The 27923-nt window shown below is 51.0% G+C and overlaps 1 protein-coding gene across 2 annotated transcripts; it reads right to left on the bottom strand.

Annotated features, from left to right (window-relative positions):
- Window positions 1-109: 109 nt before the first annotated feature.
- COPG1 (COPI coat complex subunit gamma 1) lies at window positions 110-24166 on the bottom strand. Of its 2 annotated transcripts, none has more exons than XM_040995298.1 (24): window positions 24024-24166; window positions 23285-23337; window positions 22495-22575; window positions 21583-21654; window positions 21334-21413; window positions 19881-19956; window positions 19587-19679; window positions 19114-19200; window positions 18039-18196; window positions 17814-17947; window positions 16337-16404; window positions 15957-16145; window positions 13548-13643; window positions 11296-11539; window positions 10408-10483; window positions 9307-9410; window positions 8728-8876; window positions 8405-8444; window positions 6144-6286; window positions 5684-5855; window positions 5028-5125; window positions 3149-3287; window positions 2852-2950; window positions 110-990 (listed from the first exon to the last, which is right to left on the bottom strand). In XM_040995298.1, the coding sequence occupies exons 1-24, from the start codon at window positions 24058-24060 to the stop codon at window positions 860-862; spliced, it is 2619 nt and encodes an 872-aa protein (XP_040851232.1). In that variant the 5' UTR covers window positions 24061-24166; the 3' UTR covers window positions 110-859. The 2 variants fall into 2 exon arrangements, with proteins under 2 accessions (XP_040851232.1, XP_040851231.1); XM_040995297.1 differs by having other exon boundaries at window positions 8405-8473; window positions 8751-8876.
- Window positions 24167-27923: the final 3757 nt, after the last annotated feature.

The following is a 27923-nucleotide window of genomic DNA, read 5'->3' as shown; positions in this document are numbered from 1 at the left end:
GGAGGTAGTGATTAACAAAAGCTTGCATATTTTGCCCTTTGACACCCTGGCTTTTTGGGATAGAAGCTTGTATGTTCTTAGACAAGGTGCATCACCCTAAAAGCATGGATGATGGCCGCAGTGTAGTTTATTAATAAAATCATCTCTCTGTTAAGCATCTTTTCATTGTTCAATTAATCCTGACACACCTGACACTCCAAGGCTGTTCTTCCCCCATCACCTCCCAGCAGGTGGACAACACCAGCCCAAACCCCATCTCCCTCCTCGGCCCACAGCAGCTCCCATCTGCCCACTCTCACAGCAGAGGGGCTGTCAGTAAAATGTTGGCATTCCCCAGACAAACCTACAGAGTCCTGGTCCCAGGGCTTGATGCTGGTCAGGGAATGAGCAGGAGAGGGTTCTGCCATGGGGCGAGCAAGAGCAAAGGGGCTGTGGATACAGGGGCGGAGGAGTGCTGTACTGGGTGGTAGGTGGTCTCAAAGGGGAGCTAGATCCCTAAGCATGAGTCTGCTTAGTAATTATTCAATAAATACATGCTGATTTATTTCAGGCAGAAGATGGCTTCTTTGGGGATAAATTCTAGAAGAGGTGCCAGCATTTTATTCATTTGCAATGCCCATTCCCTGGCAGGCAGGACAGCAAGATCTAGGCCAAGTCAAAATGATCCCCTAGTGAAAACAAACAAAAAAAAGCCCCAACACTTGTGAATGGGGTTGAATAAAAAATGCAAAATGATTCCTAATTATTTTTCTATCCAGAAGCTTGTGAAGCAGTTTTCACCCATTTCATGGCCAAGGTGTGACTCCTGCTTAGTGTTTGGGGAAAGGGGATTACAAAAGGACAGATGCAAGCTGATCCCTTAGCCCACAGATGCCAGGATAACGTCCACCGGAAGCTCCTCTGAACTTCTGGCTGTTACTTGCATGGTCACTGTTTCCAAGAGCAGCAGCCGGGCACGCACCAGGATGTCATGGCCACCCCGGAACACACCTAGAGAGGAAGAGAGAAGTGCAGGTAGTAAGGTAAGAGGAGGCCCACGGAAGCAGCAGGACTGCTGGGGGTCAGCAGGGGCGTCCCGCAGGCATGCCCGAGGCTTGTGCCTCATGAACCTCTCTGAGCCTCTGCGGGAGCAGAGGGGTGTCTGCCCCTAGGTTTCTGCCAAGATTTAGCTCACACCTCTTGTCAGAGGCTCATCCATATTGGCTGATTCGTAGAGGCCCTATCATGAGAAAACCACAAAGCAGGTGTCTGCAAGACCCAGGGGACCCAGGGTTGTTTCAATGCGGCCAGAAATCATGGTCTTGGAGCCTGTCAGCTGTGAGCAGGGCACTGAAGCGAAACGTCCTCCCAGACCCCAAGTCCCATTTCCTTTTGTTAACCGTTTAACGGTAACATCTTAGAGAAAGGAACATACAGACACAGAAACATTTATAAATAAAATGTTCTATCTGGAATTTGCATGAAAGTCATGGGGGGGCATGAATGTGGATGCAGGTGCTGGCAGGCACTAGTACTGGAAGTGAAGTACATGGGATTCACTGTAACTCCTACGTGGGAGACCCCAAAGAAGTTCCTGGGTCCTGGCTTCAGTCTGGCCCAGGTCCAGCAGTTATAATCATTTGGTGAGTGAATTCATAGATGGAAGATCTCTCTCTCTTCCTCTCTATCTCCATCCCAGTCTTTCTCCCTCCCTGCCTCTGTAACTCTGCCTTTAAAATAAATAAGACAGATCTTTTAAAAAATTTTTAAATTCTATTTTATCACATATATTTTCTTTTTTAAAAAATGAGGAAGCTCTACATATTCACAGCAAAGATCTTTAAGAAACACTGTAAACAACAAAAATAAGGTGTGCTCTGTGCTACAGAGCAATGCAGTTGTACAAAATGCAAACTTGTACAAAAATGTAATTTTACAAAATGAGTTTAAGAATGGGTGTTCTGGGCTCAGCATGATAGCGCAGCGGCTAAAGTCCTCACCCTGAACACAGCGGGATCCCATATGGGCACCGATTCTAGTCCTGGCAGCTCCACTTCCCATCCAGCTCCCTGCTTGTGGCCAGGGAGGGCAGTTGAGCACAGCCCAAAGCCTTGGGACCCTGCACCCATGTGGGAGACCCGGAGGAGGCTCCTGGCTTCAGATTGGCTCAGCTCTAGCTGTTGCGGCCACTTGGGGAGTGAACCATCGGACGGAAGATCTTCCTCTCTGTCTCTCCTCCTCTCTGTATATCTGCCTTTCCAATAAAAATAAATAAATTAAAAAAAAAAAAAAAGAAAAGAATGGGTGGTCTTGTTAGCTTGTCTTGCTACAAAACAACCGGAAGTCCATAGTGGCATTGTACTAGAAACCCTACGTGTGGGCTGGAAGGATGCCGGAATGGCTGGCAGCAAGGAGGGGACACATCCCTGTCCTTTCTTTATCCTTTGTGAATTTTAAATGTTTATTTTTTATCTACTTGAAAGGCAGAGAGATAGAGATTGAGATCTTCCATTTGCTGGTTTACTCCCAACTGCCCACCATAGGCAGTGTTGGGCCAGGCCAAAGCCAGGAATCTGGAACGCCAACAAGGTCTCCCGTGTGGGTAACAGGCCCAGACACTTGAGCCGTCATCTGCTGCCTCAGGATGCGTTAGCAAGAAGCCCGACCAGAAGTGGAAAAGACAGGGAATACAGGTGGCCCAGGCGGTGACTTGACACTGTGCCACACCTCCTCCCGGTCGGCCGGGAACACTGGGTGAATTTTAAAGGCTCTGGATTCTGTTCTTCCTGTTCCCAGGGCTGTCATCAGCCCAGGCTCCAGGCATCCCACCTGTAAGCTCAGTGTGCCCTCCGCAACTGAAGATGCTGCTTACCGGCCAGGAGCAGTGTGTGGGTGTTCTTGTTATCAGGCACTTTGTCTGACCTCTCGCAAGGGTGCATTCCCAGGAACTTCACAATATTGCCCACAGCCTCTGCGGATAGAAACCCGGAAACTGTTAAGCCATGCATCTTGTCTCCCAAGTGGGCCACCACCCCTCCGTGCTCTAAATGGCTTTCAGTGAAGTAGCACTGGATATGGTCTAGCTATGGCCCAGGCCCTAAGTAGGCAAAGGGGAGGTACACATCAACAGTAGCCAAGGGCCACCCAGGATTGTCCCCAAGATTGTTACCTTCAAGTGTCTTGATGGTAGACAAGGTGAACGTTTCCTCCTTTTCAAACTCGTCCCCTACCTCATCCCAGGCTGCCTCGAAGTTCACCTTCAGGACCTTCTGGATGTGATCAACTACAGTGACTTCCAGGTCCTCTAGCTGGAGAGAGGGAGGCAGATGTTAGGTACCTCAAGATGCTACACCCCGCACACCTTGGGGCCTCTGAGCTCTTCCCTTCCAGTGAGCTGCCCAGCAGGAACCCAATAGGCTTTGAGGATGTGCTAGGCCAGGCAACACAAAAGCAGCTGGATTGGGTAATTATCTGTCCTCAAGCACTCACACCAAGTGCTGTCCCTTCCATGGAAAGCATGCCAACCTCAATTACCAGCCCTCCATCACTGAGTTGTCAGCTGTGGGGTCCTTCCTGGATTGACCTGGAGTCAGTGGCTCAATGACCCGTGACCAGGGGTGACATGGCAGTGCTCACTAAGGTCTCCCTTCCAGAGGCCAGTGAGCTTCTCAAGGGCAGCAGTCATTTCAGAGTCAGCAAATCCTGCCCCCACCCCAGCTGTGTCGTTTGGACTGAGTATATCCTGAGCTCCCATCTCAATCTCAGCTGTGACGACCATAAATTGATATATTTAGTACTCCCTCCTACCCACTTTAGATTGATGGTTCTACTTGGGGGTTCCCACTCATTCATCCAACAGATGTTCACCACCCCCCCAATTTGTGCCCATGTAAGGTGTACACAAGACTCAGCTCCTAACGGGACCTTAGGCCAATTCCAGCCTTAGGGTCATTTCTGGCTCACAGAAGGTCCAGTAGCTCTAGGATGACAAGAGGCAAATGTCAGATGTCGTACACCACAATCATCCCTCTAGAGTTTTAAAAAGGCCTGACCCCTGGGGCTCATGCCATGGTTTATCACATAAAGCCTCCACCTGCAGCACCAGCATCCCATATGGGTGCTGGTTTCAGTCCTGACTGCTTCACTTCCTAACCAGCTCCCTGCTAATGGTCCAGGGAAGCAGCAAAGGTTGGCATAAGTCCTTGGGCCTCTTTACCCACATGGGAGACTCAGAAGAGGCTCCTGGCTCAGCCATTTGGTAAGTGAACCAATGAAGAGAAGATCTGTCTCTAGTTCTCTCTGTAACAATGCCTTTCAAACAGAAATAAATAAACCTTCAAAACAAAATGCTTGACCCACAAGGATAGCACCAAACAACTGTTCCACAGTCAAATTCCAGAAAGATCCTGCACTCAACTTCTACCAAGGTCGGGGAGGAGTTGTGCAGGACAGGCCAGGACAGCCCAGGTCAGCCCAGCAGGGCAAATGAGGCCTATCTTCACTCACTCTAGGTATTTAACCTAAGGAAATAGTATGAAATACAGACTAAAATCTGTACCAAAAGGGATGTTCAATGTACCATTATACATTAGTGAATATCTCAAATCCCAAATACTGAGAATTTGGGGATTTAAATGCCCAGCATTAAAGGAACAAAAAGGTGAAGTGAGCGGTGATACTGCTATGTATGGAATAGTTTAAAGCCATTAAAAACTGCGTCTGTGAAGTATCTGAAGGCTACTGGAAAATACATGAAGGTTTTTAGCAGAAATAGCAAGATCTATGATGTACAAAACGACCTCAATTATACAACTACCCCTAAGTGTCCCTACGAAGGATTATGAGTGTTTTCTTGTTTATACTTTGTCTTGTACTTCATTTTTGTTTCAGTATTCTTTTGTACATGAGCACGTGTATTTGTAAGTTAGAAAAATCCTTTGTGAGAAGAGCTGTCCAGAGCAGGGAAAGGATTCATTTGCTCTGGCTGTCAGCTTCAAGAGAGAGCTGCCTCGGATCCAAAACCGAGCCTCCTTCTGCTGGCTTCTTACCACATACTCATCCTCGTAGCCTTCCTCGTCGGTCTCCCCAGTGGTAGGGTCACAGTCCTTGACAGTGAACTTCATCATGCAGCTGAAGGTGCAGGCCACTACGGGAAACAAAGTCTGGGGTCAGCAGAATATCCCCTGAATCTACGAGGGCACGAGCTTCACTCCCTCACTGAGCAAATGGCCGCAGCCTACCCTGTGGCCTCTGCTGCGTGACTAGCAGCCGCGATATGCCATCCCACCCCACCAGGCTAGACAGGGGCACTTCTTGTAAAGTTCCTGCCTGGGTCCAAGGAAGGAGAAGAGAAGTAAGCGCAGGATGGCAACAGCAGCCCTGCCAGATCACTGTCCGTGGCTTGGAAAAGCACCGGCAGGAATGGATCTGAGATGTCTGAGCCTGTCTTCAGGAACAATGAGGTACGTACGATCTAACCTGAGCCTGGCTTCCTACCTACACAGAGAGGTACAGCGGTCCTTACGCTTATCCCTACAGATTTGCTATGAGGACAAATCACGCAGCTAAGTAGCTCACACTTGGCCCGTATTATTCTCAAGTCTGAAATCTACGAGATGAGGTTCTTACAGAAGACAAATAATTGGTGTTCAGCTGCCCACCCCATGCACTCCAAAAGACCAAAAGCCTTTGGAGTGGAGCTTACCAGTTGTGGGGTCTTCCTTGGGCAATGCCACCAGTGTGTAGCAGGTCCCAGGCTGGTTGTAGGGCAGGCTCCGGGCAGGCACGTAACAGAGCACCTCATAGGCCTCCGTGGGCTCCATCTGCACGGTGACGTTCTCCAGGGTTTGGTCATTGAGTGTATTTGTGCAGTCAAACTGGCCCAGGGAGGAGAGGAGCTTAGATATTGCTCTAGGTCCAGGAGAAGCAACAGAGCAGGGGCCAGGAGATTCCCCCGCTGTGCTGTGAGCCACGCTGACTCCCACTAAGGAGCCACACAGGAGCCAGAGAGGTCCTTGGGAAATACTCATGTGTGCCAGGACCAGAGGCTCTCATCCAGGTGGGCACCAGTGTGGGAATGCCAGGATGCTACAGGCCCCACTGTACAGACTGGGAGCCCCCTCCCTGGGCACAGGCCCCAGCAGGATCTCAGCCGCTCTGCTCACCTGGAACACCATGTGATCGGCGAAGGTGTGCTTGGTGCAGCGGACAACATACTCTGTCTCTGACTCAGTGAGTGCCGCAGGCTCGGGCGAGGACTTGAAGAGGGGCCCCAGACCCTGGAACTCGGGCACTGCCGCCAACTGCTCTGAAAACCACAGGCCAGTCACTCAGCTGTTCAACCCTCAGGCTAAGTGGGTTTCCAATAAACCTCAGCATCAGTCCTCAAGGTCTTCCACCCTACTGGAGATGGGTGGATGCGTACATACGAGGGCTGTTCACTGTTACCTGAGTATAGTGGTGCCATATTTCCCTGACTTTGCTCACACTGTGCCATATCCCAGGAATATGCCCCTCTCCCATGTCCAGCAAGAACCTGACAAGGAGTTACCAAAGTCCTACACTCAATTCCATTTGTGGACAGTATTTTAAAATTTATTTGAGGGCCTGGCACGGTAGCCTAACGGCTGAAGTGTACACTTTACACGCGCTGGGATCCCATATTGGAACCAGTTTGTATTCCAGCAGCTCCACTTCCCTTTCAGCTCCCTGCTTGTGTGCTGGGAAAGCAGTCAAGGGCGGCCCAAAGTGTTGGGACCCTGCATCCGCATAGGAGACCCAGAAGAAACTCCTGGCATCAGATCGACTTAGCTCTGGCCATTGGGGCCACTTGGGGAGTGAACCAGCGGATAGAAAATCTTTCTGTCTGTCTCTCCTTCTCTGTGTAAATCTGACTTTCCAATGAAAATAAAATAAACCTTATTTAAAAATGTATTTAAAATGCAGAGAGACAGAAAAAGAACAGCTGGGCGAGGTGGTGGACTTAGGGGAACAGCAGGACTTCATGAAGCCGAAGGGGCACATGCTAGCAGTGAAAGTAAGAATTCTGTAGAGATAATGGTCCGCAGTCACACTCAGCCTCTTCTGGCAAGGCCAGGGCCCAGCGCAGTGGCCTAGTGGCTAAAGTCCTCGCCTTGAACACGCTGGGATCCCATATGGGTGCCGGTTCCAATCCCGGCAGCTACACTTCCCATCCAGCTCCCTGCTTGTGCCCTGGGAAAGTAGTGGAGGATGGCCCAAAGCTTTGGGACACTGCACCCGTGTGGGAGACCTGGAGGAAGTTCCTGGCTCCTGGCTTTGGATTGGCACAGCACCAGTCGCTGCTCTTACTTGGGGAGTGAATCATTGGATGGAAGATCTTCTTCTCTGTCTCTCCTCCTCTCTGTATATCTGACTTTATAATAAAAATAAATAAATCTTTAAAAAAAAAAAAAAAAGCAAGGCCACAGGAGGGCACTGGATGTCACAGTTAAGCTGCTGCACACAGTGTCTCATTCACCACTGGCATGCCAGTCTTGACTCAGCTTCCTGCTAAAGGGGCACCCTGGGAGGCAGCAGGCAATGGCCCAAGGACGTGGGTCCCTGCCACCCACAGAGATCTGGATTGAGTAAAAGGTTCCTGGTATTTGTAGATATTTGGGGGGTGATTTAGAGAATAAAAGATTTATTTTTCTCCAATAAATAGAAAGAAAAAAGGAACAATGTAAGGCCAGCAGAGCAGATGGATGCCAAACAAAGCTTACGACAGTGTAGACCCGACCCGCAGGGACCCGCAAAATGGACCAGTGTCTTGGACTCCAGCTGTCCTCAATCAGATATCCTGAGCCCTCAGAAGTGGGACCCAGAGACAGCTCTGAGGCAGTTCTGAGCCAAATCCTTTTTAAAAATAATTTTAAACATTTACTTGTTTTTGTTTGAAAGGAAATTTTTACAGAAGAGAGTCAGAGAAAGAACGAATCTTTCACCTGCTGGTTCACCCTCCAAATGGCCATAATGGCTGGAGCTGGGGCTGGTCTGAAGCTGGGAGACAGGGGCTTCTTCTGAGTCTCCCTCATGGACGCAGAAGCCTAAGGACTTGTTACCAGGCCATAAGTAGAAAGCTGGACTGAAAGTGGAGCGACCTGACACAGACCTGTGTCCATATGGGATAGTGGCCTTGGAAGTAGAAGCTTAACATACTATACCACCAAGTCGGTCCCTGAATCAAATCTTTGTATCTGTGCAACCTTGGACAAATTACTTTCTGTAAACTTCCAATCCCTCAGATTCTAAAGGACCTAGCAACCTTCTCGTGAGGGCCAGGTGTGACGATCTAAACCACTCTCTGGGGCTCAGTCCTCGGGAGAAATCCAGTAAAATGCCTGCTTTAATTCCCTCGAAGAGCCCAAGTACAGGTCTTCCACGCGCACGTGGAGCTGTTACTCACCCTGGAAGATCTCCTGCCGGGTGGCGGCCACCTTCTCAGGCTGCTTGACTGCTGCGACGGGGGTGCTTTCTGTAGGAGCAAACGCATGTCAGTCACGGGCAGTGTGGCTGTGGATCCAGTGCTGCAATGTGGTGATTGTAAAGCAAAACCCCCGAGTGTGGCGCTGAGAACGTGTAAGAAAAGCAGCAAGTGTTTTGGAGTGAGGCTCCATCTCCTTAACACAGAGATAGCAAGGATTATCCCTCCTCTCGTCCAAGCCCACCTGTCCTGGCTAGGCCTGTGGCTGCACGACCAAAATAGAGCCCTTGAGCAGAAGCCTGGACCTGCGGGCCTGTGGGAACCTTACCTGTTCTCTGCTCCGCCATGGGCGTGGTGGCCAAGGGCACAGACTTGAGGTCAAAGGGTTTTTCCGATGGCTCTAGAGTGTACTGCTGCAGCGCTCTCTCCAGGCCAGGGATGGACACAGTCAGACCTAGGGGCAGTGGAAGGAAGGGCAGTGTGTCTGATAGATGGCACGGAGTGTGTGCCAAGGAAACCCACAGAAAAGACCGAAGCCCGAGGCTGTGTGAATGACAGATGCTGGGTGTACAATCCTGAGGAATCAGGCAACCCCTTCAAGCCTCTGCCTTCTCATACACCTTTCTTTCACGGGATTGCTGCAAGGAGAAAACGCAGACACAAAACCATGGATAGAAGGTAAAGCACCGTGGAGACCCAAGTTTTTCTTACTGACTTTGTTTCAGCTCCCTGGGTTGTCTACGCAGGCCAGTGTGAGCTGGGGAGGCGGCCGTGATAGGTCAGCCTCTGGCTTCCCCTGCCCAGGGAGGGCGTGCCTGTTTGGGAGCGCTGAGAAGGAACACACTCCAGTAAGACGCTGGATCAGATGGGTGGGAAAGACTCACCGTTCAGGATGTAGCCTGCATTGAGGGCCTTCTGTTTCTGCTCCAGGACATTCAGATAGAAGGTGGCTCGGTCCCTTACTTCATTGTCATCGTCCATCACACACCTGCAGCAGAAACAAAGGCTTCTGATTGGGGCCCATCAGGAATGGCCCTAAAGGGCATTGTCAGGGGGTGGTGGGAGGAAGCAGGTCTCTTAAAGCTCTGGCAGCCTGTGGCAACCAGGCAGGTCTTAAACAATGGCATCAAAATGCACAGAGGGCCCCATGAGGCTAAGGGGCCAGGAGGTGGCCAGGTCTACATCCTCTCCCTGAAGCCCAGCCAGAGAGGGTGACAAGTCTCCTTACCCAACAGCAAATGTCAAAAAGTGTTTAGCGGGACCCAGCAATTCTACACTTAGGTATGTGTTCAAGACATGGGAAACTATATGTTCACAGACAACTCTGTACTCAAGTATTCATAAAGCATCACGCATAATAGCCAACAATTGGAAATAACCCAGATAACCCATCAACTGAGAAGTAGAGAAAATGTGGTGTAGCTGTGCAAATGAGCACATTTCACAGTAAATAAAGTACTATAGCAGTATAAGCATGGATAAACTTCAAAAACATTGCCGAAGAAGCCAGTCCAACACAAAAGGCTCCCACGTCATGCGCTTCTACGCAACATCCAGAAGCAAACCCATAACAGAAGGTTGGCTCTGCATTGCCCGGTGCTGGAAGCACCTGCCCAGAGACATGGGGTGGATTTCTTTTCAGGGCGGTAAATATATTTCAAAGTTAGGCTGTGGAGATGATTCTACAACTCCATGAATACACTAAAAAAAAAAAAATCAAACTATACATAGTGAATTGTATGGTATGCAAACTATATCTTAAGCTATTTTTAAAACCTGAAAATTAATTCAAGTTAACAACAGCCCTCTCTGGATGGTGGGATGTGTATAATACTGTTGTCCATGCTTTCCTAAGCTTTCTATTTTTTCCCTACAATCAATAGCTATGCAGCTTTCCTCCCTGATTTTAGCAGAAAGAGATAGGGAAAGCCACGTGGGGCCTGAGGGAACACTTTCAGACCCAGCACCCCTGGGTCTAGACTCACCTCTTTAGCAGTACCAAGATGCTGGGTAACATCTCCTCGTTCTGGGCTCCAAACTTGGCCAGAGCACTCACCGCACCTGCGATTAGAGATTATGAAGTAAAGATGATTTACCCATGTGCTCCAACACCTCATCATGTGAGTATTTCCAGGGGTCTTCATACAGGAACAAGAGATTCAGGCCAGGGGGCCCAAAGTCAATGTGAGGCTTGGCTGGGTCTCAACACCACCTGGACCCCAACTTCCTCATCAGTGGGGACTGTGGCTCTCCTTTGAGGGCTACAGGCACTTTTTGTTCTTATTTCCACCCACTAGATTTACTTCTAGAGACTGAGAGATCTTCCTACTGGTTCACTCCTCAAACACCCACAATAGCTGGGGCTGGGCCAGGTGAAAGCCAGGAGCCTGGGACTATCCGGGTCTCTTGCTGAGTATGTGAGCCATTCACCACTGGCTGTCCAGGCATATTGGCAGGGAGCTAGATCAGAACCACAGCAGCTGGGACGCCAGCTCGTACTCTGATATGGGACGCTGATGTCACAAGCAATGCCTTACCCTGCTGACCATGACGCCAGCCCTATTAAGCAGCTTCTTAACTGTTGTGCCAAATGCTCACCCCAAAAAAATAAATTTTAAAAAGTGAAGAACAAGATGGATGCTCACTGAATTGTCCCTATATAAAAGCTGAATTTTCTGTCACCAAATCTATTACTGAACAACAACAACAACAACAACAAAAAAAAAAAACACCCCTGAAATCTACCAGTAAAACTTGAAAAAGGCCCTTTGTCCAACATCAGAGTTCTTGCTTATGAGGAATGCCCAGAATCCCAAGGGGGCTCAGACCACTTTGAGGGGGCATTCCCTAAACAAGCTCTGGCTCAGCCTTACCTGCCCGAACCTCCTCGTGCTCCAAGACTACTCGGTTGTAGATGAAGCGGATATACTTGGAAGGGTTGTTGGTTTTGGGCCCCTCCTGGCCCAGGAGGTGCAGGATGCGAGTGGCCAGCACAGTGAACTCGCAGTCCTCGATGAACTCACACAGGTGTGACAGCCCTGTCTCCTTGCTTTCTGAGTTCTCCTCAATGATGCTGATGATGCAGTCCACAATGGCGCGCTTGTATTCAAAGCCGCCCTGCAGCGAGAGGGGTCGAGCTAAGGGCCAGAGCCATCAGGCTCAGTGACAACGGCACAGACACACAACCTGCAGGCGGAGTACCTGCTCTCTAGGGCACTACCTCTTCTCATATAAAACAGAAAGTTCAGGATGAATGGCTGCTGACGCCTCCCTAACCCCACTTTAAAAATGATTTATTTATTTCAAAGTCAGAGATACAGAGAAAGGGAGACAGAGAGAGCGCCCATTTGTGTGTTCACTCTCCCAGTGGCCACAAAGTCAGGACTGGACACGCTGAGCCAGGAACCTAGAAATCCATCCAGATCTTCCTCATGAGTGGCAGGGTCCTAAGCCCTGGGACCATTTCCTGTTACCTTCCCAGGCACATTATTAGGGAACTGGAGTGGAAGTGGAGTTGCTGGGACTCGAGCCAGGGCTCATAAGGGATGCCGACATTGTAGGTAGGAGCTAAACCCACTGCACAATGCTACGTCCAGACTCCCAGTCCTAACAGTAGATAGTTTAGTAGAAACCTCATAGGTCCTACTTTTCTTTCCAATTCTGAGTCAAAAGGCAGAACAGGTGGTACAGTTATTATGGAGAATGGTGACTCCCTTAAGACATTAAACTCAGAATTATAATCTGCTACCTTCCTTTTCTATAGATTCTCAAATGGATTGACAGTAGGGTCCAAAGCTATCTGTTCCCTTCTGCTCACAGTGGCATTACTCATAGTATCTAAAGTGTAGCAGTAGCCTAAGTGTTAATTATTCCTTTACTTGAGAGGCAGAGAGACACAGTGAGCAACACAGATAGGCCTCTCATCCGTGGGTTCACTCTGCAGATGCCTGCAGCAGCAAGGGGCTGCAGCTGGGAGGTGTGGCTACAACCCACGTCTCTCACACGTGGCACCTGAGCCATCACTGCAGCCCCCAGGACCTGCACTGGCAGGAAACTGGCATCAGGAGTTGGAGCTGGGAATCAAATCCTAGTCCTGCAATGTGGGACGCAGGTATCCTAAGTGCTAGGACAGATGCCTGTCCCATGAAGCGCCCACTGAGAGATGGATGAAAAAGTAAAACACAGTTTATCCATATGATGGAGTTATTTCTCATTCTCTAAAAGGAAGAAAGTTCTGACATATGCCACAACATGGATAAAAGTAAAATCAGCCAGTCAGAAATGGACCGAAAGAAGTGCCCATTCTGGGGCTCAGCGCGGTAGCTTAGTGGCCAAAGTTCTAGCCTTGCATGCACCAGGATCCATGTAGGCACAAGTTCACGTCCAGGCTGCTCCATTTGCCTTCCAGCTCCTTGCCTGTGGCCTGGGAAAGCAGTCAAAGACGGCCCAAAGCTTTGGGACCCTGAACCTGCATGGGAGACCCAGAGGGAGCTCCTGGCTCCTGGCTCCTGGCTCAGCTTCTGCTGTTACAGATACTTGGCAAGTGAATCAGCAGATGGCAGATCTTTCTCTCTCTCCTTCACTCTGTAAATCTGACTTTCCAATAAAAATAAACAATTAAAAAAAAAAAAGGTGCCCACTCTGGGCTGGGGCAGAGGGACCAGGTATCTGGGCATCAAATCTGCTCCAGGAACACTGGCTTTTGCTCCTGTGAAATTCACCTGTTTGTTGAATCATTCAAAAACGGTAACACAAATGAGTTAATAATTCCTATCAGAAGGAAAAACAGAACCAAAGTTGCATTTTTAGGAGCAGTTTTATAAGAAAACACCCCCTTGAGCTCTTGGAATCAGCTAGAATACTTGTGTGCTGGACTCCAGCAGTCAGCATCACCTCAGGGCATCCGCTAAGTGTTGACAGCAAGGCTGGTGAGTCATGCAGTTATTACTGCAATTATTAGCAATTGAGGTGTGTTTACATGGCCTGTCTAGAAGTTTAAAGGGCTGGCTGCAGGCATCAGGAAAGCTAACCCAGAGTACACCTTCAACAAAGAGGCTCTTGGCTCCAGGCTGAGCCCTGGCATCAGCTGCCAGGCCCACCATGTCCCCAGTGCCCCTGCTCTTACCTCTTCCCGCAGCATGGTGAACAGGAAGTTCATGAGGACGGCGTGTTTTCGAGGGTATTTCTGACACAGGGCACTGATAGCCTGGACCACCACCACCTGAGTCAAAAGAGAAAGGCATGAGCAGCAGCCCTGCTATCCAGGCTGAGCTGAGGCCTCAGCTGGGCCCTGGGCACAACACAGGGCAGGGAGCTGCACCCTCCCCACAGGCTAGGGATCCTGAGTGTGCCAGGACAGATGGCACCCAACTGAACCGTTGGGCCAGGCCCTGGGCACAACAGAGGGCAGGGAACTGCACCCTCCCCTTTAAGTTCAGGGATCCTGAGTATGCCCATGACAGGTGGCATACATGACAATCTCTAAGTCAGAGTCAGACCCTAGGTCTCCAAGCTCTGCCTTTCTACCCAAACCTCAGACCAAGTCTCCAGCCTGCTCCTCTCCACTTGCCTGGTTTCTCCCTGCTCCTAGTCACCTTTCTGGTTCAGCTTGCTGCTTCGCTCTTCTGTCCTGGCCCTCTTCTCTTCTCACAGTCTCTCTGGTCAACTTGGATCTTGTCATGTTTTCTCCAGGATGCCAATGAACACACTTTTTTGTCTCCTGCCTGAGTTTCAGACCTACGTTCCCAGGGAACTCCACCATGCCTGTGGTACGACCTCAGGATGGCTGCTGTCAGTCGTGACTTCTGATCCTCTCCCTAGTTCCCCAAGCAGGTCAGGGGCACAACCACCATTCCAAAGCAGAAAGCGGCCTCATCTTTGCCAACACTCACCCCTCAGCTCTCAGACCTCTCTTTATCCCTGTTTTCCACTCCTGGGCCTGGCTCGAGCAAACGCATCTCCTCCTGGAACTGCTGCAACTGTCCATCGCCCAGTTAGCTCTCCATATTGCTCTGCAGCTTTCTAAAAATCTTATCTCTTTTTATTTGAATGCCAGAACAACAGAGGAAGGGAGTAGATGGGCAAGGGGAGGTGTCTTCCAGCTGCTGGTTCACTCCCCAAATGCCTGCAAGGGCTGGGGCTGGGTCAGATCGCAGTCAGGAGCTCCATTTGGGTCTCCCTATGGGTGGGAGGGACGCGAGCCCTTGTTCACTACCTGCCGCCTCCCAGGATACACATCAGCCGGAGGCCAGACTGAAGAGGCAGGACTTAATCCCAAACACTGATAGGGAATGTGGGCACCCCATTAGCAGCCTAATCCACTGTGCAGCACCTGCCCCCAGAAGGATCTTCCCAATGTACACATGTCACTGAAATTTCATTTCAGCCTACAAAGTATTTTCAGATTCCAGGCAGAGGTGATTTTTGCCCATGGTGAACAATCCACATTATAGAACTAATCACGCTATATTATAATCAATCAGACTGTTAACTGCTCTTGGTCACAATATACAACTCTGGCTACATAACACTGGGGAAAAAACACAATTAGAGGAATCGATTAGATGGAGCTGTGGGTCAGGGCTAGTGGGTAGAAACCTGAGTGGCTCCACAGCTAACATGGGAGATTCTTTTGGTGATGGTAGAGGGCCTGAATAGTGGAAGTACTTAGAAAGGGCACATTTGGGCCACACTGGGCGTGCACACACACAGAGTAACTGAAATCTGGGTAAGCACCACAGATTGTGCCTATGTCAGTTTCTTATATGATAATGTACCATAATATAATAACATAATGTTCAGGAATTCTTACTATATTTCCTTGAAATCTTCTCTGAAATTGTTTCAAAATAGAAGCTTAAGAAGTACCAATAACAACAAAAATGCTAGGATGTGCCTCTCCAATGTCTTCCTTACAGCTGAAACTGCGTCATGACCCGCAAGGCCCCACTGGGGTCTTGCCCGCACTGGCCCCCAGCCTTCTCTCCGATGCCCACCTCCGGCTTGCTCCTGCCCTCTATCCTGATGATCTCATTGCTGGCCTTCCAGATCACGCTCCTGTCAGTCACTTCTGTCGTACTTCTACATTCTCTCTGTTCTGCCTATCACTGTACTGCCCATGCCAAAATGATCTTGTCTACTCAATTACCTATTTACTATTTATCTCTCTCGCTCTTGTAAGGAAGCTGCATAACGAGAGCAATTTAGCTGTCCTGTTCACTGCCCTCTCCTCAAACTCTACCTAGCCGATAAGCAAGCTACCTGAGTGCTGTCTAAGTGAACCCCCCGACTGGCCCCTCTCACAGTACTCTTCCTCTCACAGTACGGGGCACAGTGGATGAGGGGCCAGAGGCAAAGCTGTGCACACTCCCAGGACGTGCCAATCCCTCTGAAGGGTGAAGGGGCCGCCTGCCCTGAGCCCTCCAGGCTGACTGGGCTCCCTCACAACAATCCCAGCTTAAGGATGACAGATGTGGACAGCAGGTCCTCTTCCTTCCTCTGGGGGCCACAAGTGATGCTCAGAGAAGCCAGATACCTTGAACTCATCCGAGATCTCAGACATGAAGGAGGAGATCTGCTTCATGAGGCGGTCGATGCTGCTCTCACTGCCCGTCTTGAGGAGGGTGGTGATGGCCAGGGTGGCAATGCTGCGGTTCGAGTCCGTGACCAGGTTCTCCAGGTCCAGATTGCAAGCTGTCACTGCTGATGGGTGCTTCATGGCCACCTGTTTTGGAAACACGGAGAAGAGAGTAGGACCCTGTTCTGTCACTTCACCAGATGCCCTGGCCTTCAGATGAGCTCTTCTCGCCATCCAGCCTAAGATAACTGTGAGCAGGGTACCCCCTTTCCAGCCAGGCTGGGGGCCAGCAGGCACCTCCAGCTGGATCCTCCCAATCGCCACCCCTGGACTCTGACCTTATTGAGGGTGCGGACAGCAGCGTAGCGGAGAGCGGCCTTGGGCGAGCTGCAGAAGAGCTGGAGCACTGTGGGGAGAGAGGCTGCGGGCTAGTTTGCTTGCTCTCACTCCTGGGCAGCTGTGGAAAGCCTCCCGGAGGGGAGCAGGACACCAAGGCTGTGCAGGGGCCCCCACGCTGCTCAGACTCAGACCCTCTGCTCAGCCCACGTCCCCACTGATACCCTTCTTCCCAAAGGAGACAGATTTCTCCCCACCTGGGTACCTGAGCCCGATATGCTTGTGAGAGCCCAGCATGCTTCACATCTTGCAAATAACAACAGCTATTTACCAAGCATCTACTCTATGCCAGTCACTGGGCCGAGGAGCTGGCCAGTCTCACCGCTCCCTCGTAATTTCTGTCAATTTTACAGACAAGGGGACTGAGGTCCAACAGGGTGAGGCAACTGAAGTGCCAGGGGGGTGGCACAGGCAGGCGTGGCATCCCGCACTCTCTGATTGCTGGGGAACAAGGTCTTCTCACAGACCCCAGCTTAATGCCTACCACTGCCCTCCTTTGCCTTGGCTGCCACCAAGGCAGTGAACATATCTCCTGCTATCTGGAATATCTAGGTCTATGATGTGGGTTTTGCATTTTTTCAAGAATTTGTTTTTGTCTTAAAATAATATAACTCTTATTTCTGAAGACTCTAGTTTGTATCTTCCATGTTTCTGGAAGTAAAGTGGATTTAATAAGAATGCTGTCATTGATCACATCCTGCCTGGAACACACCCGTGAGTCCAGGAGCACCACTCCTCTGAGCCTCTCCTTTCCTAGCCCTCGACAGAGGCATGGTCCGGCACCAACCACAGGCACCCAGCACATGCGTTCCACCAGCTGACACGCAGCACGAGGACTTGCCAAGATGACGTTCTGAAGGCTCAATATGACTAAAGCTGATATACTCTCAGCTGCTGGATTCTCCTTAACAATAGCAAACAACCACGCTGCATTCACTGCAGTGCTGGGCACCACCCCAGTACATGTACACATCGCACGTTTGCTGCTTACCATAACCCTGTGTAATAAGCATGACCATCATCTACATTTCAGAGACAAAAGGCCAGCAAAGCATGGGTGATCACCCAGATTGAGCGAGCTGGTAAAGGAGGCAGAATAAGGACTCAAACCCCAGGCTCAGAACAGTGTCTGCCCTGCTCTCCCGCCCACCTGGAACAGCTCAGCTCAGCTCAGTACACAGTGGCATCACACACCGAGCTCCTCTGTCAGCTTTTCCTCCCTGGCTGAGCAGTCCTGCATATCAGCCTCTTTAATGGTTAGATGGCCCAGAATATACCTGTGAAAGGCTCTGGCAGGGCCATGCCTTCTGCCACCTTCACACTAGTTCACAACCTACTTGAAGCCATTTCCCCTCCCTCTCCCTCGATCTGTACCCAGGGCCTGGGTACCGGTAGGTGGGAGAAGGAACACCTAGTGACCTGACACGGCCGGGGCCAGCTCCTTGGCACTGCAGCCAGGTAGATTGACGATAGCAGAGGCAGCTTCATACACCACCATCTCGTGTTTGTTGCGCAGGCAGCTCTCGATGAAGTCAAACAGAGGGCTGTCACGGCTACGAAAGAACACAGGTGGCAGGAGCTGGGGACGGCCTGGCATGGTACGATGTGTGAGGCATCATGTGTTGGTAAGAGCAGAGCTGTTACCTGCCATCTTCCTCTTCCAGCTGCTTGCTGGCCACTCGGATCATCATGCAGTAGGCAAAGGGGGACTTCAGGCCATGCCGGGTGAACTTGCTTATCATCTTATTCACGGCCAGACGATCATTCTTCCGCACATGGTACAGCAGCCCTAGCGCATGGTACTGGAGGACAGGAAACAGCCATGGATATAGGACTGTGTGACCCAGCCAGTCCCTGAATCTCTCTAGGCTTTAACCTTTTCCTTTCTTTTTTCAAAAATTTACTTATTTATTTTGAAGGTAGTTACAGAGACAGTGCAGTGGGACACCCAGAGGTGAGATCTTCCATCTGCTGGTTCTTTCATGGGCTGGTTTATTCCCCAGATGGTTACCATAGCTAGCACGTGGTCAGGCCAAAGCCAGGAGCCAGAAGCTTCATCTGGGTCTCCCATGTGGGCACCAGGGCCCAAACAATAGAGCTATCTCCTTCCGCTTTTCCCATGCCATGAGCAGGGAGCGGGATCAGAAGCGGGACAGGACATGAGATGCTGTCTCAGGCAGTAGTGTTACTGCTGTAGCACAACGCAGGCCCCAGACTTCTCACCTCTAAGATAAGCTACTACACAGGGTGCTTGTGACAACTGCCCGCTGATACTCTGTACGCAGCCTCCAGAGCAATGCTTAACAAACCACATGACTATGCCTGTAGCAGTTCCTGCCCCAATTTTGGCAAGCACCCTGAATACTGCTCCTAGGAGTACAAACAAGGGTTATAAACAATAATCAAATCTCAAATGTCAATTTCACTCATATACATTAATTTTTTGTATTCTACATATTAGTCACCACGAATCAAAGAAAACATGGTGTCTGTCTTTTCAGGTCTAGCTTCACTAAGCATAATGGTCTCCAATTATAACTATTTTGTTGCAGAAGGCAGTTTTTTTTATAACTGAGTGGAATTCTATTGTGCATCTAGACCACATTTTCTTTATCTAGTTATCCACTGATGGACAAGAGATACAATGTCTTACTGGCTAAGCCAAATAACCTGCCCCTGCCTAAATATTTTAACAGATAGCCCCTTGTACACATCTCACCTGGACCATGATGTTGTCACTGGATGCTGCCTCCTGGGCCTCATTCACCCAGCGCTTGACCACATCAAAGCTGCACTTCAGCAGGTGCTGTGGACAACAGGGCAGGTTAAGAGGCAGCCAGGAGAGATGCTTTCCCCACCACTCTTCCTAGACCCGGCCCTGTCTTCCCTCAGACCCAGCTTAGGGCCTCATCTCATCCTGTAATGGCGGATGAATTCAGGATGGTTCCAGCTTCCCATCTCCCTGCCCTGACAGATTCCCTGCCACAGCCAAATCCCAACAGCTTTTCACTCCAAGGGACACCAAGACTTCTTGTCTAACCTAGAGCCCCTGACTCTCCTAACAGAGAAAGCCAGCAGGATCCTCAGACTCAGGAAGACAGAAACACATTTCTTTTTCCTAGAGGAAACTGACTGCTATTTTCCTCAGTTTTCCAGCCCAGCCCCACCAGACCCTCAGCAACAGCCACACACCAGAGAAGACACCAAGGCGGAGCTGGAGACACTGGGCACCTTGTCCACGATGGCCTGTTTCATGTAGCGCTCAATGGCCTGCAGCATGGTGCTCTGTGGAGATAAGGAGAAGGTAGGAGGCCCAGCAAGTTCTCAGCAACCCTAACGATGGGCAGTGGGGCATAGGAAGACTTCGGGAGCTTCTGCTTGCCACCCACCTCCCCTGCTCCACCCGGCCCAGTGAAACAGGGGACAAGCTGCAGCCTGTGGCTGGTAAGGCCTTGGGCCTTGGCCAGGAGAGGGCAATAAACTCACGTCGGTGATCTGGCAGAGGGCTCGCACGGCGGGGCCCCGATAGTTGTCTTCTTTCCCGGTCATGTCCTTTGTCAGGCTGCAAGGGAGACAGTGCTGTCAAAACCAGGGGACTCAGGCCTCCTCTCCAGTTCCCACAGCACACTCCCCTGGATTACAACAGGAGACACCTGTGCCCTCCCTCAGACGGCCACACAGATGCCAATGGAATCTTCAGAACACTCCAAACTGAGTGGGCCACTCCCCTGCTCTCACCAAATCCTCTCCATGTCTTCCTACTTCTACAGGACCCACAAACAGGACAGAGTCCCCTAACAGGCTTTATCCCTGCTCTCTGGGCCTTTGCCTGTGCCAGTTCATCAGCCAGGACCACCCCTCATCTGTCACTTCCATTGCTGTCCTGCAGTTTCTTACTCATCTTTCCGGGAAGCACTCAGACTGTTCCTTTTTTTAAATATTTATTTATTATACTTAGGTCAGAGTTACAGAAAGAAGAGCGACAGAGAGAGAGCTTCCATCTGTCGATTCACTCCCCAAACGGCTACAATCACCAGAGTTGGGCTTATATGAAGCTCTGAGCTGGGAGCTTCTTCCAAGTCTCCCACATGGACGTAGGGACCCAGGAACTTGGGCTACCCTCCACTGCTTTCCCTGGCCATAAGCAGGGAGCTGGATCAGAAGTGAAGCAGCCAGCACAAGAATGGGATCCACATGGCGTGCTGGCACCACACATGGAGGATTAGCCTGTTATGCCCCTGCACCAGCCCCGACTCAAGACTGCTCTTTTAGGAGGCCTTTGCTAGTTCAGATTCAAGCAACATGCCCTTCTCATCTGTGCTGCCAGTCTATCGTACTCCCCATGATAAACTGTGTTGCACAGAGCACAACGCGCTGGCAGTTTCTGTCGGTTGAGGGACAGTGGAGATCCTAACAGCCATGTTTGTTCGTTTTTCTCAGAGCTACACACAGGAACAGATACAGGCTGCATCTTCTAACTCCATCTGTAACGCCCTGCACCCCTTCCCTACGGTGGCAAGCAGAAGCAAGAGGAGGGAATCCCAGTTCTCAAGGGCAGTGGCCACACTCAGTCATGCAGCTTGACACAGAAACCTACTTGGGACGCAAGCCTGCTCCCACAACTCTCGCGCCATCTACAGATAGCTTTCTAGTGTTCTCTTTGCACCCACTGAGGTTCTGGTGAGAGCGCCAGGCTGGTTCTGTTGATAAGGGTAAACAAGGGAAGACTTGTGTCCGAACTTGGGCAGGGAGCTAAAGGCGAGCAGGCTCCCTGGGGAGGCAGCCACGAGGGGGTCAGACTGACTGAAGGGTGAGGGAGACAGAACAGGAAAGGGCAACCGGCATTCCATACACGAAAATCCCACTGGCCACACAGCTGAGGAAAACGGCCACTCTGAGGGGAAGCCATCGGGGCAGCGCCGGCATCCCCAGGACTCACCTGCTCGTCACGATGATGACGTCTTCTGCGATGCAGGACATCTCCTTGATGGTCAAGTAGCACATCCGACGGAGTGTGGGCTGGAAACGGGAGGGGAGAAGCCCTCGTAGTCCCAGTTCAGTGAAACGGAGGAACCCTTCAGTCCACACAGACGTACCTCACACTGACACACGTGGCCAGTTTCCCTTGGCTTTCCCACCCCCCATTCCACTGCCAGCTCTCCAGGAAAGCAGGGTTTCAGGCACTTACATCATTGGATTGAAAGAGTTTGGTCATGGCAAAAAAGGCTTCGGTGGCTTCGGTGGTCCCCAGGTGTTCGCCCTGTGAAAATCAAAACAAAAGGCTAGGGCCCAGCGCGGTAGCCTAGCAGCTAAAGTCCTCGCCTTGCACACGTCAGAATCCTACATGGGCTCTGGTTCATATTCTAGGAACCCCATTTCCCATCCAGCTCCCTGCTTGTGGCCTGGGAAATATCATGTGGCCTGGGAAGGCAGCCAAGGACAGCCCAAAGCCTTGGGACCCTGCACGCTTGTGGGACCCCCAGGTAGAAGCTCCTGGCTTCAGACTGGCTCAGCTCTCACTGTTGCAGCTGCTTGGAGAGTAAATAATTGGAAGAAAGATCTCTGTCTTCCTTCTTTTTTGTGATAAAAATAAATAAATCTTAAAAAAAAAAAGGCTCAGGGGCTGGCATGGTGGTACAGTGGGTTAAGCTGCTGGCAACATCAGCATTCCATATTAGAGTATAGGTTCAAGATTGGGCTTCTCTGCTTCCAATCCAGTTCCCTGCTAAGGTGTCACCCATGTGGGAGATCCTGATGGAATTCCTGGCTCCTCCTGCTGTCAGCCGGGCTCAGCCCTGGCTACAGCAGCACTTGGGGAATGCCCAGCGATGGAAGGTTTCTGTCACTGTCATTCTGTTCGAGTCAGTAAGTATATAAATCTCAGCTTGGAATAAAGGGACACACGGAACGTCCTGCCCCATCAGCCCGGGCCGGGTCCTGAGACCGTTAGAGACTTCCCCACGGGGAGCACGACCAAGTCAGACTCTGCACCTCCGAGAGCAGGGCCGCGGGCCACAATGCTACAACCACATACAGGCTGTCCAAGGGCAGAAGGGTAATGACCAGCCATGTGCCCCTCCCCCAAGCCTCACCCCATTACCTGGTTTATGAGATAAAGAATCTTGGTGAGGATGTGGGCGCATTTCCGAGGGTTGATGGGAGTTTCGTTAAATACGCGGGCCTAAGAAGAAGCAAGCATGGAGATCACCTTCCAGCCAGGCTGCTCCCCTCCCGACATCCACCCCAGGAGCCGAGGCTGGAGAAGTCCCAAGGCCAAGAAATATCATGTAGCTAGACAACCTCATCCTCTTATGGGAAGAAGGTGGTTTTCCTAACTCATTCGATACTAATTCCTCAAATCTTCCTTTAATATTAGTTAGGGAGGGAGCCAGTGCAATGGCTCAACTGGCTAATCCTCCACCTTCAAGCGTGTGGATCCCATACAGATGCCGATTAGTGTCCCGTTGTCTACTTCCCATCCAGCTCCCTGTATGTGGCCTGGGAAAGTGGTGGAGGTCCAAAGCTTTGGGACCCTGCACCCATGTGGGAGAGCCAGAAGCAGCTCCTGGCTTCGGATAAGATCAGCTCTGGCCATAGCAGACATTTGGGGAGTGAACCAGCAGGTGCAAGATCTTTCTTTCCTTCTCTGTAAAATCTGCCTTTCTAATGAAAATAAAACTTTAAAGTAATATATGAGGGAGGCACTGTGCTACACATGGTTAACTTCTAGAAATGAACAAGAACAAAAGCGTGAGCATCACGACCCGCCCCGGGGTGCAAGCCTTCCTGTCTTTCAGGGGACACTACTCTTCAAAGCAGGGTGTGGAGCGCGCCGCCCGCTGCCCACCGGACCCTCATGGCAGACACGGAGAGCAGCGCATGGCACTTGCCTCTTGCAGCACCGCACTCTTCTCCAGATGCTGGAAGGGGTTGGAGCCGCCGCCTAGAGACCGGAAGATGTGCCCATTAGTGCCCACGCAGGGTCCCCGAGCCTCAGCACTGGCCCTGAAAGCTGTACAACCTGTCCACGGCCAAGAGGGTTCTCCTCCAGGCAGCCAGCCAGCAGGCCCCGGGGAATCCCTCTGTGTCTCTCATTCATGCAACTTCACTGAGTCCCTACAGCCCCGGATCCCCCACAGCGCGAGGCACCCGGAACTAATTACAGGTGTGATGCTGTCTCCTCCACTCTGCCTGCTACGGCTCTGACATCCCCAGCTCAGGCCCCACCACAGGCCCCTCGTGCCCCGCCGTTCAGCACAGGTGCAATACTCTCAGTAGAATAAAAATGAACCACAGGGCCAGGATACAGGGGCCCTGCACAGTTACGCCAGCCCCAACGACGCCCTGGCCATTTCCAAGAACAGAGCGTCTGCCCGACTCCTTCGTCTGGCCCACGGGGACCCCGAGGCCCGCGGAGGGGCCGCACCTGGCCAAGCCGACCCAGGGATCGCGGCTCAAGCCTGCGCGCGCGGGCCGGGAGTGAGAACACCAGAAGATGCTCGGGGTCCGGAGAGCTGACCCACTGCAGGCCCCTCGACCTTCAGTGGATCGCGTCCCCCTTTGGGGCTCAGGAAGGACCCAGGCCCGGAGGGAACCCCGGGGAGGGTCCCTCTGCCGAGGCTACCTCACCCGATTCCTCGTCCTTCTTGTCGAATTTCTTCAACATGGTGATGCCGGGACAGTCGCCACGAAGCAGCGAAAAGTCGGACGCGCTGGGTGTGCAGCCAGGGTCCGGCGGCCGCTCCACACGGACCACTTCCGGGCTCCGGGCGGGCCACGTCGTCCGGCAGACCGCGCAGGCGCATTCCGCGGTCTGCGCCTGCGCACCTCCGGGCCGCCGCAGCCCGGGTCGCCTTTAACCCCGTCCTCGCCAAGGGCGGACTTGGCTGGCTTCGGTCCGGCGGGCTGGCGCCCTCACCGCGCTTAAACGGGGGTCTCCAGATGTGAGGTGTGGCCCCGTGAGTGTCCCCCGCGAGGCCTCCCTGGCCACTCCTGACAGACTTCCCTCCCTGGCCGGAATCGCCATCTAACACCCTTTATTTTTATGCATTGCAGTGACTAATGCTGGCACCCAGGACTTGTCAGGTCCTTGCTGGATTGAGCGAATGTCTGACATTGATGCTGTAATTCGGGGCTGTCCTTCCCCTGTGCCATCTGCTGCTGGTGCCGATGGTTCTGTTCTTCCTTCATTTTAAGGGATCTGATGGTCACGCAACTGCACTGTTGCCCTTTGAATCCTCAGCGTGTCTACAGGCCAGCAGTGCCGTCCAGCCCCGGACGGTGAGGAGGACATGGCAGGGGAAACACACCCACAGCCCACCCGGACTGATACTTGTGAGGCCAGGGTCAGCACAGAGCACCCCAAAGCAGCGAATGGCGCTGGCACTGAGGGGAAAGAAACCCCAAGAGCGCGGGGAGACCCAGGTGGACACGGTGAGAGTGGCAGCGAGATGGGGCGGGGGTCGTGAGTGGGTGTCTGTGGGGTCCAGGCTGAGGGAGGCTAGGAAGGGGGCAGCAGGTCTCCCGTCCAGTGACGCCACCCCCATGGTCGGGAAGAAGCCCCAAAGAAGAAAGTTGGCAGTTTGCAGTGATGTCATGAACCAGCGGTGAAATAGAGATGAAATACACCGCACCCTTTCCAAGGGAGAATTCTGATGCAGTAGGCTGCAAAGTTTAAATTCCTAAGATGAGTCAGAATATTGAAAGAGAAAAGTAAGGTACAAGTGTGTTCAAAATGAAAATGAAGTCAGAATCTTCACGGTTAAAAAAAGTATGAGTAGGACCGGCACAGTGGCCTAGCAGCTAAAGTCCTCGCCTTGAACGCCCCGGGATCCCATATGGCGCTGGTTCTAATCCCAGCAGCCCCACTTCCCATCCAGCTCCCTGCTTGTAGCCTGGGAAGGCAGTCGAGGACGACCCAAAAGCCTTGGGACCCTGCACCTGTGTGGGAGACCTGGAGAAAGTTCCTGGCTTCTGGCTTCGGATTGGCACAGCACCGGCCTTTCCGGTCACTTGGGGAGTGAATCAATGGGTGGAGGATTTTCCTTTCTGTATATCTGCCTTTCCAATAAAAAAATAAATAAATCTTAAAAAAAAAAAAGAAAATCAATTGACCATAAACATATAGATTTATTTCTGACTTCCTGATTCTATCCTGTTGGTCTGTGTACTATAGTTTTGCGATGTGTTGCTGTTGGGGGAAGACCTGGAAAAGGATCCAAAGGACCTGTTACTTCCTGCGCTATGTGTAAATTTTCAACTATTTGCATAAGCATAAAATCTGTCCTCTTTGTATTAACAACAACCAAAAATTCACAGGCAAATTTCCTTCCGGCTTAAATTTATTGATTTGATTTGATTTTTAAAAATGGTATATTTTTTATGTTGACAAGAGTGCATGCCGGTGAGAACCACTGATTAATTAGGGTGGGGGAGTGTCCAGGCATGGGGGCAGGCGGGTGGGACAAATGCTTTTCAAGTTTCCTTCTGTTCTCTTTTCTCCTGTGTTTGGGAAAAGGAGAGAGAAGGCAGAGAGGTGATCGCTCCCAGCTGCAAAGGCACATTTTTTTGAGTGATGGAGATAGATCGCGTTTAAGACATTTTCCTAATCCCAAGCTATAGAACTGCGGCCTGTTCTGAGAATGTCCCCTCTTGCCCTCCAGGTGGCGCCAGTTCACTCTTTCTTTCCTTCCTTTTTTTTTTTTTTTAACAGATTTAGTTTTTATATTAAAGTCAGAGATGCAGAGAGGAGGAGAGATAGAGAGGAAGATCTTCCATCGAATGATTCACTCCCCCAAGTGACTACAACGGCCGTTACTGTGCCGGTCTGAAGCCAGGAGCCAGGAACCTCCGCCAGGTCTCCCACGCAGTTGCAGGGTCCCAAGGCTTTGGGCTGTCCTCCACTACTTTCCCAGGGCACAAGCAGGGAGCTGGATGGGAAGTGGAGCTGCTGGGATTAGCACCAGCGCCCATATGGGATCCTGGTGCGTTCAAGGCGAGGACTTTAGCTGCTAGGCCACTGCACTGGGCCTTCTCTCTCACTATTCACCCGTCGTTTCTGAGAAACCTGGGGTAGGAAGAGAGAGGCCAGGAGTTCTGTGCTTTCCGCACTGGCCCAGGGCAGTGTCAGTACAGGAGCCTGCCCGGAACTTCCCTGCACCTGACAGGAAGGCCCAGGTGGAACCCCCTTTAGGAGCAGCTGTAGCATTGGGAGTCCTCCCCTTGCAATAGTTACATCCGCTTTTGAAACCACATGTTCCTTCCGAATCCATTGAGTATTTGCTATTACCTGATGCTAGTGGATGGCAAACGGAGTAGCCAGGACTTGAACTCATGTGGCATATCCGCGTCACAGACAGCAGCTGAAGCTACAGCGCTGCAATGATGGCCACTATCGTTATTGTTATTTGCTTATTTACTTATTTCAATTTTGAGAGAGTTTTTACCTACTGCTTTACTGCCCAAATGCCCACAACAGCCAGGACTGGGCTGGGTCAAAGCTGGAAGCCAGGTACTTGGACACCCTCCCGGGGTCTACACTAACAGGAAGCTGGGACTAGGGGTATTCAAATGAGAATTAGATACCCAACTCAGGCACTCTGACATACGATATGGCATCTTTTTTTTATTCATTTATTTTCATTGGAAATGCATATTTACAAAGAAAGAGAAGGACAAACAGATGAGAGAAGGAGAAACATGATAAAAATGGTATCATACCATAGGCAGTATTCTAGGGCTTGCTATACTCAGTGTTATGTTTTTGTCATTATTGTATAATATCCCAGTGCAAATATACCACAATATATTTAATCACTTTTGTTATTGCTAGGCATCATGCTGTTTTCAGAGGAGTTTTTTTGGTTACAAAAATAATTGTTGCTGTGAACATTCTCGCACCTGTCTTCAGAGTTGCCTCTCGGAGGGACGTTAGCTGGAACGTTCACCCTGATAATGCCTCTTGTCTTCCCGAAGTGTCGCCACAGCGTTGTACCCCCACCACGGGCACACAGCCCATCTCATTTGATGTGACTCAGCACGCTTTCTGCCAGTTAGTGAGTGTGGATGATGTCACATGGACTCTAACTTCCTTTTTCTAAAGATGACCATCTTGGGTTGGTTATTAGACACCGCGAGGCTTCTCTGAACCGGATGGGTTGAGGCGCACAACATTAGGAAAGCCCAATCTGCTTTATCTGAATTTTGGTCTCATCCAGAAACATCCTCGCAGAAGTACTCAGAGTAGTGTTTGCCCTTACATCCGGGTACCTGAGGCCTGTCAGGTTCACCCTGAACATCACCCTGCTGTTCCATCATCTTCCAGTATCTGGCACACAGTCACTTACACAGTGCACAGGTCATGTTCCTTGAATGAGCAAATGGCCAGATATCGGCCCTGGCCTGGGCAACTCCAGATGTATTCTTTTTAGTAAAGAAAGAAGAAGCTCCTTCAGTTTGGTCATTTACTGTGAGTGGGGAATGTCCATCTTGAAAGATCATTCAATCTGTTCCTGTAAGGTAACCATTGGA

Source organism: Ochotona curzoniae, unplaced genomic scaffold, assembly GCF_017591425.1.
Source record: "Ochotona curzoniae isolate NIBS_2020 unplaced genomic scaffold, NIBS_Ocur_1.0 contig_908, whole genome shotgun sequence".
Taxonomy (NCBI): Eukaryota; Metazoa; Chordata; class Mammalia; order Lagomorpha; family Ochotonidae; genus Ochotona; species Ochotona curzoniae.
The sequence above is the reverse complement of the archived record's forward strand: the minus strand, read 5'-3'. Positions and strand labels throughout refer to the sequence as shown.